Genomic DNA, 13,771 nt, shown 5'->3' with positions numbered 1-13,771 from the left:
AATAAAGGAAGGTTTAAGCCGAAGCAATCTCGTTATGCTACAGCTGGACCAGAGATGGAGAACCCATTTGCCATTGTTGCAAACAAGCTGGGCATATTTCCAGGTTCTGCCAAAACACACTAGACCAGCAACAACCTTTAAACTAACAAACCCTACTGCTGAGGCCTATGTGGTGGGGACAATGGGCATGTCAAACAATTAGGGGGCCAGTTGGACAATGTCCTTTTATTGAAGTGTGTGTGGGAGAAGTTAAGATGACTGGTTTATTAGATACAGGCTCAGGTCATGCTGGCACAGCAGCAAGTGATGGATCCCCATTTTCCTGAAGTGAAGAAAACGGACACACCCTTGTTGCTTGCCTTAAAGGCCGTGAATGGGATTGATATACTATATTCATTTGAAGTGGAAGGGGTGAAAATACCAGCAAAAGGGGTTGTGGTTGTGAGAAATGACTGTTCCACATACCCTTTATTAGTGCATGCTGGAATGATGTTTTCACTCAAGCCAAGTTTGCTTTTCACCCTCAAAAGTTAAAGTCCTGCAGGGCATGGAAAGAGACTTTTGCCGTCTGCCAACAGACGGTGACCAAGACTGATGGCTTCCTGGGCTATGTTCGACCTGCTAGTCGCAGAGGCGTCTGGCTGAACCCGAATTGGGAAGTCATGGGTGGGGGGCCGGACCTGCAAAGACAAGGGTGGAACAGAATGTTTGGTGTTAGTAGAAACATTACCTGATGCCGGACCCTGAGGGGTAGGTAGAAGCCTGTCAGTAATCAAGGGGTGAAGGCTTCCTATCAGGGTCTGTAATCCTCACCTATATGAAGTAACCATAGGACGCTACCAGAAAATGGGCCAACTCTACCAGGTGGAGGAGTCTGATGTGCAGGGGGACAATGACCTTAGCTTGACAATGGGATCCGATGGTGTGGTTGAAGTGAGCATAGTGGAAGTAGCTGGGCCTGAGGAGCCTGCCATTCCAAAGAGGAGGTGAGTCAACTGATTAACTGTATAGACTTGACCCCACAGCAGAGGTAGAGTTCCAGGCCCTGCTTCAGAGATGGCGGAAGGTCTTTGCTGTGAATGAAGAGGATTATGGAAGAACTGATTTGGTCCAACACCAGATCCACACAGGTGATGCAGCACCACGGATGTACAAGGAGATTAAGATAATCCTGGCAGATATGTTGAAAAAATGTGTCATTCCATTCGGGAGAGTAGTAATGCCTATGCAGCTCCCATTGTGTTGGTGAGGAAGAAGGATGACAGCTGTGTGGATTACACAGTGCGTAATGCAGTAACTTATAAAGATGCTTTCCCACTCTCCCGAATTGAAGAAACCCTTATGTGTCTGACTAGTGCAGAGTGGTTTTCTACACTGGATCTTGCCAGTGAATACTGGCAGGTGGAAATGGATCCCAAGGATTGTGAGAAATCTGCTTTCCAAAAATCCACAACACAAACTGTTTCAGCGTCAGGTAAAGTTCCTTGGACATCTTGCTGACTAACAAGGGGTAAGACTGGATCCTGAGAAAATCCAGGCTGTTCAGAATTGGTCTGTTCCCTCTACCACCCATCAGGTCATAGCCCTCATAGGTCTGGCTGGCTATTACAGATGATCAGACCCAGGTTTTGCTAGGTTGGCTCAACCTTTATATGCCTTTCCAGCTGGAAGTTCTAGCCATAGAAGATCAAACATGCAAGTCCAGTGGTCCACAGAATGTCAGGAAGCCTTTGAATGTTTGAAATGCGCTCTCAATGGGGGCACCTATTTTGGCCTATGTTGTTCTTTACACTGATGCCAGTAATCAAGTCTTAGGTGCTGTGTTAGCTCAGGTGCAAGATTGCAAAGAACGGGTGATTGCATGTGCCAGCAAGAGCCTACATCCCACAGAGTGAAATGACAAAAACTACAGTTCCTTCGAATTGGAAGTTATTTTCAAGTGTAATTTTAACTTCGAATTTAGCCCTAAAATGGGCAATTACTGAGAAGTTCAAGGACTTCTTGATGGGGGCCAAGTTTGCCATGTATACAGACAACAGTTCAGTGGCCCACGTACAGAATGCTGGCAATGTTGGGTGACGCAGGTTGCTTCTTTTGATTTTGAGGTTAAGTACAGGGCTGGAAAAAAGAATGCTAATGCTCTCTCCAGGTTCCCAGCAGACTGCCAAGCTGCCCGCATAACCACCATGATTGCTCCTGCTACAGGGGCTGTTGCCGAGATGAATTACTATAAGGATGCCCAAGAAAAGGATATGGATCTGGGAATCCTGAGGAAGTACATTGAACAGGGAACCCTCCCTGATGCGCCAATGAGGAAATCGCTACCTAGCCCAGTACGGAAGTTTTTACATCAATGGAGAAGGCTTCAATTCTATGACAGTGTGCTGTGCAGAGAAGTAAGGGACCCTAACACTAACAAAGCGTATTTCCAAATCCTATATTCTGCAGAAAGACATGAGGTGTGGAAGAAGTATCATGAGGCAGCTGCCCATAAAGAAATGGGAAAGACTCTGTCCAGGATATGTCGCTGCTTTTATTGGCCCAGTATGAAAGGTGAGGCGTGTGGATTCCAGCTAGGTTGTGCTGCATGCAGCCTGAGAAATAGAGATAGGCCCAGAGCCCCTTTGCATGGCTTCGTATCCCCTTGAGGTTGTGGCCCTGAACTTTCTTACATTAGTGAGGCCCTCAGACAGGTACCAGAATATTCTGGTTATGTCAGAACTTTTCACACGTTACACATTGGGAGTTCCCACATGATCTATGGGCTCAAGTGATTCAGACTTTTGGGTGCCCGGCCAGGCTATACTCGGATAGAGGTGCTAGTTTTGACTCTGCTTTGATGTACCAGTTATGCAAGTGCCACGGCTTTACAAAAAGTAAAACCACTTCACACCACCCGGCTGGAAATGGTGGGGTTGAGAGGCTGAATCAAACGCTGCTGCACATGCTTCATTTCCTTGAGGCGGAGAGACAGCGGACGTGGCCAGAATAGCTCCCTGAGCTTTTACAAACATACAATAATACTGTCCATAGTGCCACAGGGTATGCTCCATCATACCTGATGTTTGGGCGGTTTTATCCTGATTTTAGTGTTTATTTATATGTGTAGTATTGATTTTATTTACATGTTTTTATTCTGATATTTGTATTTCATGTTTTCAAGTCAAGTCAAGTCATCTTTATTTATATAGCACATTTAAAAGACATCACGTGTCGGCCAAAGTGCTGAACAGAGGGATAATATAATAAAAAGAATTAAAATGGATAAGATGAAAACATTGTAAGACATCCATATATGTTTGTAAAAAATATGTGTACATGCAAAGATGCACATATATATACAAAAATGTACACATTCACACACAAGCACACATACGCGAGCATAAAATACATGTATACGTATACACGTGCAAACATCATCCAATGAGATAAAAGACCAGAATAGCTAAAACAGAATAAAAGAGGTGTCAGAGAGATCTGAAAGCCTTGGAAAATAGGTAGGTCTTCAGATTCGATTTGAAGACTTTCAAGGATGAAGAGGATTTTATAAAAGAGGAAAGACTGTTCCAGAGTCTCGGGGCAGCAATGGAGAAAGCCCTGTCACCTCTAGATTTGAACTGGGAGCGTGGAACTAATAAAGGCATCTGACTGGAGGAGCGCAGAGTTCGAGTGGGTAAGTGCAGGCTAAGAAGATCTGAAATGAAACCTGGAGCCAAACCATGGAGAGCTTTAAAAACAAATAATAAAACCTTAAAATCAATTCTATATTTAACTGGCAGCCAATGTAGAGATGCAAGTATCTGAGTAATACTCTCTCTCTTTCTGGTACCCGTCAGGAGCCTTGCGGCTGCATTTTGAGCAAGTTGCAGGTGGGACAGGTTTGAGTGACAGATGCCTAAATAGAGAGAGTTACAGTAGTCAAGACGTGATGATATGAAAGCATGGATAACAGTTTTCAGTGTTTTTTATGATATTGTTTTAATCCACTGTGGACTGGTTGGACAATAGACAATATCAGGCACCTGTTGAGGTGCCTGGGCTTGGCGCAGGCACCTCAATACACCCTAACTGTTGAAGAATAGAGGACTGAGACACAGCAGGCTGGATTTGTGTGACTCCCATGACTGACAAACTACAAAAATGATTTTTAAAAAATCTTCTGAATGCTGATGTGAAACCAAGTCTATGGTCAATAAATTAAGCATTATTTAGCCACTATATTTAATGGTTTTAAAGAAAATTCGTTTTTTGATTTTCCATTGTTAAAATTACAAGCTGTTTTCAATGGTTTATATACACTACCAGTCAAACGTTTGGAAACACCTTCTCATTTAATGGTTTTTCTTTATTTTTATGACTATTTACATTGTAGATTCTCATTGAAGGCAGTAAAACTATGAATGAACGCATATGGAAATATGTAGTAAACAAAAACATGTAACTCAAACATACTCAACTCAAACTCAACATAACTCAAAACAAGTTTATATTATAGATTCTTGTAAACAGCCACCCCTTGCTTTCATTACTGCTTTACACACTCTTGCATTCTCGCGATGAGCTTCATGAGGTAGTCACCTGAAATGTTTTCCAACACTCTTGAAGGACTTCCCAGAGATGTTGATCACTTGCTTGCCCCTTTGCCTTCACTCTGCGGTCCATCTCATCCCAAACCATCTCTACTGGGTTTAGGTCAGGTGACTGTGGATGCCAGGCCATCTGGCGCAGTACTCCATCACTTTCCTTCATGGTGAAATAGCCCTTACACAGCCTGGAGGTGTGTTTGGCTCATTGTCCTGTTGAAAAATAAATGATGGTCCAACTAAAAGCAAACAGGATGGTGTGTGGATGCAGGATTCATACTTAATTCCATATATCTTGATTCATATATTTGATGTCTTTAGTTTGTATCTACAATGTAGAAAATAGTACAAATGAAAAGAAAATCACTGAATGAGAAGCTGTGTCCAAACTTTTGGCTGGTAGTGTAGATTACACATTCATTTGATAAAACAATCAAATTCAGTCATTTTTTTTTTTAGATTTCATAAAATTAAATTGTGACAATATATCTAAAGTTTTCTTCATGGTAACAGTATAAAACCAGATAACAAAAGTCAGAAACATGTGACAACATTTTCTGATTGGATTATTAACCACTTATATATTTTACTTGTAGTTATCAAATACACCAATTAAACCTGATAAACTTGTAAACCAGTCACAATAAAACTAGCAAACTCTTATGCTTCCGCTTTTTAGAAACATTTGAACAATTCTCACACAATTACTGTGTGTGCACTTGATCTTATAGAAAGCTGAGCATTTCCTCTAAAACATAAACTTTATAGTTGCAGTCATTTGCTAATCCTTACAGCACTTTACCTTTTTCATTTACTTTATTTTATTTTTATTTATATATCAGATTTTTACAGCAGTGATCTTTTTCTTAATAACAACAGATTATGCTTAAATTGTTTTAAAAAACAAAGTTTTGAGACAAAATACACCTCTCTCTTGTATGCTATAAAATTCCTTAAAACTAATCAAAATAATTTTATTTCTTCTCCTTGTTTCCTTGTTTGATTTTTTCATTTTTTCATTTTTTTCCTTTTTGCTTTTTATGCTTTTCAGGAAGATTAACTTACTCAAAATAAGCCAGCAGACCAGTAATGATGGCCAGTAATTAAAGTAGATTAATGCACTTAATCTTTTTTTTTTTTGGTTGATTCACTGGTATTTTAATCTTTTCAATGCCGCGTGACCTTCTTTAAGAATTTAGTTTTATCTGTTGTAGATCTGAATGTAACAGGACTGTAGGCAACTTTGGGCTGACTCAGCATGTAACAGAGGCCACACATAATAGAGGACACACTCTTGACCTACTGATCTCCAAGAGCCTGAGCATTTCAAAGGTTACTGTGTCTGATGTGGGCCTGTCTGATCATTACTGTGTTTTCTTTGAAAGTAAAATTTCAGCCCACACAAATATATCAACAGCAGTGATCACAAAACGGTGTATAACTGAATACAGTAGTGAGATCTTTAACCAGGTCTTCCCATTAACACCTGACCTGTCCAGAGGTTCAGTCAATGAGCTCGTCAATAGCTTCAATGCTAAAATGTTAAATGTTATGGACACAATTGCTCCCATTAAGGTGAAGGTTATCTCTGGAAGGAAGAAGTCTCCATGGAGAAACTCCACACTGGTGAAAAATGAAAAAAGAGAGTGTAGGAAAGCTGAGCGCAGATGGAGAAAAACAAACCTCCAGGTTCATTATGACATCTATAAAGAGAAACTTCACAATTATAATTTACAACTGAGGAGTGCAAGGAGGTCCTACTTCTCTGACATAGCAGTCATAATGCTCAGGTCTTATTTTCTACAGTTGACAGGCTAACAAACCCTCCTGTGTCAGTCCACAAGTCCAAAAGATTAGACAAGCAATTGGTACATCAACAGCAGATTCAGGATATGTACTGTGTCCACCGAAAAACTGTTTAAACACCATCAAACAGTTTCACCCTATTAACAGCAAAGACCTGGAGGACATCTTAGGTCAACTGAACTCCTCCTCTTGCTGTTTAGATGTCCTGCCAACAAGTTTTTTCAAAAAGGTCTCAAAGACTTTGGAGTCAGACCTGTTACAGATCGTCAACTTTTCTTTAATGTCAGGTGTGTTTCCAGAACCACTAAAAACTGCTGTAATTAAACCTATACTGAAAAAGGACAATCTTGACAAGACACAAATGAATAACTACAGGCCAATCTCAAATCTCCCATTTTTAAGTAAGATCATTGAAAAAGCAGTTTCTCAACAGCTCAATTACTTCTTAAAACAGAATAACTGCTATGATGCCTTCCAGTCAGGTTTTAGACAGAACCACAGCACTGAAACCGCTCTGACCAAAGTGTTTAATGACATATGTCTGAATACAGACAGTGGAAAAATGTCAGTCTTAGTTTTACTGGATCTCAGTGCAGCATTTGATACAGTTGACCACAACATATTACTCAAACGACTGGAGAACTGGGCAGGTCTTTCAGGAACTGTACTAAACTGGTTCAAAACATACTTAGAAAACAGGAAATACTTTGTATCAATAGGTAACTTCACATCTGAGCAGACAAGTATCACATGTGGAGTTCCCCAAGGTTCCATCTTGGGACCCCTTCTGTTTAACATTTACATGCTCCCACTGGCACAGATTATAAAGAACAACAAAATAAACTATCATAGCTATGCAGATGACACACAAATATATATCACAATGTCACCAGGAGACCGAGGCCCTGTACAGGCTCTTGGTAAATGTATTGAGGAAATTAATGACTGGTTATGCCACAATTTTCGCCAGTTAAACAAAAACAAAACTGAAGTAATAGTCTTTGGTGCCAAAGAAAAACGATTACAGGTCACCAGAGAACTTCAATCTATACACCTAAAAACCACAAACCAGGCGAGAAATTTGGGTGTAGTGATGGATGCAGACCTAAACTTAGAAAAACACATTAAGACAATAACAAAATCAGCTTACTATCACCTCAAGAATATTTCAAGGATAAAAGATCTGATGTCTCAACAGGACCTGGAAAAACTAGTTCATGCATTCATCTTTAGTAGGCTTGATTACTGTAACAGCATCTTTACAGGTCTACCTAAAAAATCAGTCAGAAAACTACAGCTCATTCAGAACTCTGCTGCTCGAGTCCTTACTAAGACCAAAAAAGTGGACCACATCAGTCCAGCTCTGAGGTCTTTACACTGGCTGCCTGTCCGTCAGAGGATGGACTTTAAAGTTCTGATGCTGGTCTATAAAGCTCTGAATGGTTTAGGACCAAAATACATCAGTGACCTCCTGACCCAGTATGAACCTTCCAGATCCCTCAGGTCATCTGGATCCGGCTTTTTATCAGTTCCCAGAGTCAGAACCAAACACGGAGAAGCTGCATTCAGCTTTTATGCTCCATATATCTGGAACAAACTCCCAGAAAGCCTCAGATCAGCTGAAACACTCAGTTTATTTAAATCCAGGTTGAAGACTCACCTATTCTCAGCTGCATTTGAATAAAACACCAAATCCACACTTTTAAGCTTAAATTTCAAAACTTACATTTTAACTACTGATTTTATCTACTGTTCTGATTTTATCTACTGTTTTTTTAATCAATTTTAAATCATGCTTTTTATTTGTTTTTGTTTTTTAATGTCTCTGTAAAGCACTTTGAATCACCTTGTTGTTGAATTGTGCTATATAAATAAACTTGCCTTGCCTTGCCTTGCCTGTGCAGTCAAAAATAAGCACATCCTTACTGCTTCCATGGGAATTAACCAGCAAGTGTGACCACTCCAATAAAAGCAGAATTTTTCAGCAGTTTAATCTAATGTATAGTGGCTGGGAAAATAAAATAAATCAACAACACAAGAGTTAGATTTCAAACTCTAAATGCGTCAGTTGATATGTTACCATTGTTACATGTTAAAACAGTTCAATTAGAAAATAGAATGAAGAGGTATGGCTGATTTGAAAGGGCTAACAGGAGAATGTGTATTAAACATGGCAGCATGCATGACTGCAGAGAGTCCTGTAAAAGTTTTCCTTGTCACATGACTGAAATTTTAACAAAAAGGAAGGTAACTATGTAACAAGTTTTCGTATTTGGATGTCATAGTAAGATGCTGGTAAGTCATATAGTCATATACTGTTTTATATTTCTTTTATACTTCTGAAAATGATTTTAGTGTGATTATAAAATAGAAGAAATCATAAACAAGCAATAATGAAACTAGGAAGTTCCTGTGTTTCACTTTAAAGAGGCACATGAAGGTCTGGACTTTATCTTAAGTCAGCACTTAAAGAGAAAACAGGAAGCTGCTACTTTTGATTGCAAGAGGATGAGCCGCAGTCTAAAAGAGTCCACTAGATGGCCCTGAATTTCTAGTTCAGGAACTTGGACTTCACATGTGTCTGATGTCCAGGGTCTTTTTCCTTTTGAATGTTAAGATTGACCTGTTGAGAACCACAACTTTGCACAGAGATTTTGTAGAGCAGGTGCTTGAGCCAGCAAAGGGCACATAAGTTTTTACAAGATAAATAAGCTGAGCGCATTAGCAGTCCCTTTACATGCTTATGAATTTATTTATTTTAACACTGGTACACTGATGCAGATGTCTATCACATCAAAATTCAAAACCAGCAGACTCCTACAGAATTATAAGTTCGCACGAAGACAATGATATTTGTATTCATTATTTCTACATAGAGTTTTCAGGTGATAATACATCTCCCTTACCCTCCTTACTGTTATATGGCCTGATGCACAACAGAAGAGAGCTGTTACCTTCTGCTGCCTGCTGTAGTTGCCCTTTTTTTCTAGTTTCTTTTACTGCATTTTTTTTTTTAAATGTCTGCAAATTAAAGGTGGGACCAGTTATAAAAAATAGTTGTTGGGCATTACTTTTTAAAATTATGAATTGATACAATGGGTCAAATTTAAAATCAAAAATATGAAATCATAAAATAGAAATAATTGTTTTTAAAATTCTTGGAAAAAGAGCATTCATCAAAGAAGAGGCCTCGACCACCACCTGTATGGAGCCAAAGGAGTCCCACACATCAAATAATTAAGTGTACAATAAAATATTGTTTGTTTTTCAAATATGAACACATATTTTCATTATGGTTGAAAATCACCTTCATGCCTACAAATATATTTCACTAATGTTTTCTGGGCTTCATCAATTTTACTGAGCATCTGTGCATGGACAGAGTTATCTCAGAGAAAACACAGGAATGATCAGTGAGAGCATTATCAGACACCTGCGCCAGAGCAAATTAATAATAGATATTATGCCGCTAGTGGCAGAGATTGTCATGTTTCTGAGGCTCCCTCTGCCAGTCTCTGATAATTGTGCTGTTCTTGGTGCCTTGAGAGCACCTTTTAACAAAAAGGAAGGTAAAAGCGTAACGTTTTCATGTTTGGATGTCATAGTGAGATGTTGGTTAGTCATATAGTCATATACTTTTTTATACTTCTTTTATACTTCTGAAATGATTTTAGTGTGATTATAAAAAGATTAAATCATAAACAAGTAATAAAGAAACCAGGAAGTTACCATGTTTTACTATAAAGAGGCACATGAATGTCTGGACTGAAACAAAAGCTGGAAGCTGCTGCATTTGATTGTCAGAGGATGAGCTGCAGTCTAAAACAGTCCACTAGATGGCTCTGAATTTCTAGTTCAGGAACTCGAACTTCACGTGTCTGATGTTCTGGGTCCTTTTCTTTTGTTAAGAGCTGTTGAAAATCAGTCTGCCATTGTTCTGTGTCCAGTCTGTGTCTCCATGTCTGCCCTGGTCTCACGTCTCTGTGTTCCCACTGTTGCAGTGTCTGTGATGTCATAGTGTCTGCTTGTGAGTCTGTGTCTATAAGTTCAGTCAGTGTTTCCTGTTTTACTTTGAAGGTCTGTGTCTTATGTTAATGTGTTTTGCTTCCCTTGTCACATTAGGCCTGATCTGTCCCAGCCGTGTTTCCCTCCTGTCTCCCATTCCCTGACTGCTCCTCTGTGTATTTAAGCCCTGTGTTTTCCTTTGTGTTGTGGTCTCCACCTTACTATACTGTGTTCTGCCGGTTAGCCTGTTTTTGTTTTGTTAATATTTGAAGTTTAGTTAGTTTTCTGTTCTTTTGCTGTGTAGCATTAAAGCTGAGTTTTGAGTTCATATTTGTCTCTGTGAGTCTGCACATTGGGTCCTCCGTTCCTGCCTGCACACAGCCTTCATTTGACATAAATCCCTTTTATATATGAATTATTTATGAATAGTACTTTATTTAGGAATATTTATTTATAATTCTTTGTATTGTTTATTAATTTATTCATGAAAATAAAAAAACAATTGTTTTGAATTAATGAATTTCTTATTGCATGCTTTATTGTACAATTAATTATTCAAACACAAAATGCGAGATTGTTTGTCATCTCTGGTAACCACAACATGACCTGATCGCTGGATTGAAAGTTTAGTTTTTTGCTTTAGCATCATTATTCCTGCGATGTGGTGACACAACTAAGTGTTTAAAAATGCTCTTGTGTTTCAAGCAAGCTTTTGTTTTCAAGCTACTCTGTCTCTTCTTATGTGATGCCCTCCATTTATTTATAGTTCAGTTCAGTCATGACTGCAATTTGGCTCTCTTGTTAATCTTTAAGGTATGTTTAACCGCTGTTCACACGTATGGTGTGGACAAGTATTTCTTTATCCCCCAACATGTTCTATTTAATATGCACTGCTATTGATTTATCTCTTATAGCAACATCCTTAAAAACACATTAGAGAAGAAAATATGATGATTGAAACAATGATTATTTATTTTTTCTTTCCATTGTCTAAGCACCAACACTATAACAATTTTAAGACAAAACGGGTTTATAAAAATCAAACATCGCTTTAAGATTTACACCAAAGTATAAAATATACTGTATAGAAATTTTTTTTTATAATACTATTTTACATATTCACATACATACATATTTTGCACTTAGTGCAATATTTTGTCTCGTCATATACTGACTTAATTGCAATATTTACATAAAAATAGTCCAGTTTGACATCTTTACATGAATTTGAGGACATTTCATCACTCTGAAATTTTTACATGTTTAACAAAACAGAAAAGCCGAACATGACAAAGCGTCATAATAAGTGCCATTCACTGTGTGTCGGTAGTTTATATTTGGTGATTGTTGGCTGGTGTGTCAGAGCTTAGACGTCTATAAACCGCCTCTCCTTCACTGATGGAGCTCTGATCTTGTGTCGACACAGCGGGCAGGTGCCAAACTCTTGACAGACTCTGGAGTCACAGTGTTTACATAAACACCGGTGGCCACAAGGCAGTGTGATTCTGGCCTCCTTCACCATGCACACCACACAGACGTTATCTATAACCAGAACAGAGAGACTCCAATTACAAATGCGACATCAGGCATATGTGAGACCACACTATTACAACTGATTTCACTGATCACACTCTGTGGTCAGAAATGTGCAACGGAAATCAGACATTAATGTTTGGGGGGACTGTTTTTACCTGCTGGGATTTCCATGTCAAGACAGGACATGCAGTCATCACGTCTGAAGTCTGAAACATCAGGAACTGAACCAAAGTGATTGTAAGCATCAGGTGAGATGAGGGGTTCGGGTGCAGGACAGGATCTTCTAGTGCAAAGGAGCTTTGTTTTTTTGGAGCCTGCAGCAAAGACAAAAGCATGTTTCAACAGTTATTCAATGTTTATCGCTGTCAGAGCATATGAAATGCTCTGCCTTCACAGAACAGGAAAAACCTGCTGTAAGGCAGATAAAACTGTTGTTCTAGTGAATTTACCTAGGAGCAAAATGGAGCGCGTCTTCCCGTAAATGTCTATCATGGCCCACAGAGGCTGGCTGAGGTCCACTCCTGTCAGCCACTTGTGCTGCCTGTTGTTGACAGCTACGTATATGCTGCCACCATGAGAAACCCAAAACTCCAGCTCTGAACCTGCTTGGCAGTAGGATTCATTTACAGGCACAGCCCAGTGTCCAGGCTTGTCAGTGAGGTTGGGGATGGCCAGGCAGGGCAGGGGCAGAGATCTGGCTGAGGGTGGCATAGTGGTAAAGCCCACACGCAGAGCTCCCTGCCAATTGGTCGAATCCCTCTCCACTCTCAGACGAATCCTCTCCTGGACTCTCACTGGACGGTTGCTGAACACCAGCCCATTCTTGAAGGTGTTCTCAGTCTTCTCAGCGTGTTGACCTCCATGACTCAGGCGAACCTTGTCTCCCACAGCCTGACGGTGGAAGTTCAGACGACCAAGACAAAGCAGACTGCATCTGTGTGACACCTCTGACTGAAGAACTACAAAGAATAAAAACACATAGTTATGAATGTTAATGTGAAACCATGTTCATTTCCAGAGAATTACTTAATAGCAACAATCACAATAACAATAAGTGTCCCTTACATTTGTGATGTGTAGGAACCTCAAAACTTTTTTTTTTTTAACTGAAATGAGGTTTAAAATTTAGAAAAGTTCAACAAAGATTTTTTCAGTTTAAAGGTCAATTGGTCAGGTCGCAAATTTTTATAATTCTCATTCTTATAAAATAATGATAATAATAATAAAAATAAAAATAATAATAATGCAAGCTGTGTTAATAAGTGAATTGCCATATTAATTGGATTAAAGAAGCTACATATGTCAAGCTGTTTTTAATACTTCATATTAAAGTTAAATTGTGCAAAATGTAGCCAAAATTTCATTTTCATTTTAACAGTACAAAAGCAGATATATAAATAAGTCAGAATAAAACTAGCAAACTCCTGCACTTTCGTTTTTGCAAAGCATGCGGAAATCTGGACGTCTTCCAAGCTGATGAGCTAAAGTCGTTGCACAAAGTTGCATTTGTTTGGTACGAGTTGTCTGAGTGGTAAACTTAGTCCACCAGACGACCTGTCATTATTTGGCACTTTGCTTTGTATTGTGTTGTCTTAACAGTGATACTACTTCTTAAATGCTAGATTTGGGGAAATTTGCTAAATCTTTTGAGTGCAGTTAAAAGACGAGCTGCAGCATTCTGCACCCTCTTACTGTGTATTACAATAAAAGTACATAAACAGCTGTTATGTGTTAATTTATGCAACTAAATATCAGCTTGATAATGATTTGTTTATCAAACTGAGAAATATAGTTCTCTGTAAAGACTTACCAGAGTTCTTGTTTTTATTTTCTCTTGCCAT

The 13,771-nt window shown here is 39.0% G+C and overlaps 1 protein-coding gene across 1 annotated transcript; it reads right to left on the bottom strand.

Annotated features, from left to right (window-relative positions):
• Positions 1–2,819: 2,819 nt before the first annotated feature.
• Positions 2,820–13,771, bottom strand: LOC134638236 (E3 ubiquitin-protein ligase NEURL3-like). Its single transcript, XM_063488757.1, has 5 exons — positions 13,741–13,771; positions 12,380–12,889; positions 12,077–12,244; positions 11,795–11,936; positions 2,820–2,856 (listed from the first exon to the last, which is right to left on the bottom strand). Exons 1-5 carry the CDS (start codon positions 13,769–13,771, stop codon positions 2,820–2,822), a joined length of 888 nt encoding a protein of 295 aa, XP_063344827.1.

This window comes from Pelmatolapia mariae, linkage group LG12 (assembly GCF_036321145.2).
Source record: "Pelmatolapia mariae isolate MD_Pm_ZW linkage group LG12, Pm_UMD_F_2, whole genome shotgun sequence".
In the NCBI taxonomy this organism is placed as follows: Eukaryota; Metazoa; Chordata; class Actinopteri; order Cichliformes; family Cichlidae; genus Pelmatolapia; species Pelmatolapia mariae.
Note: the sequence above shows the minus strand (reverse complement) of the source record. Positions and strands in the feature narration are given on the sequence as shown.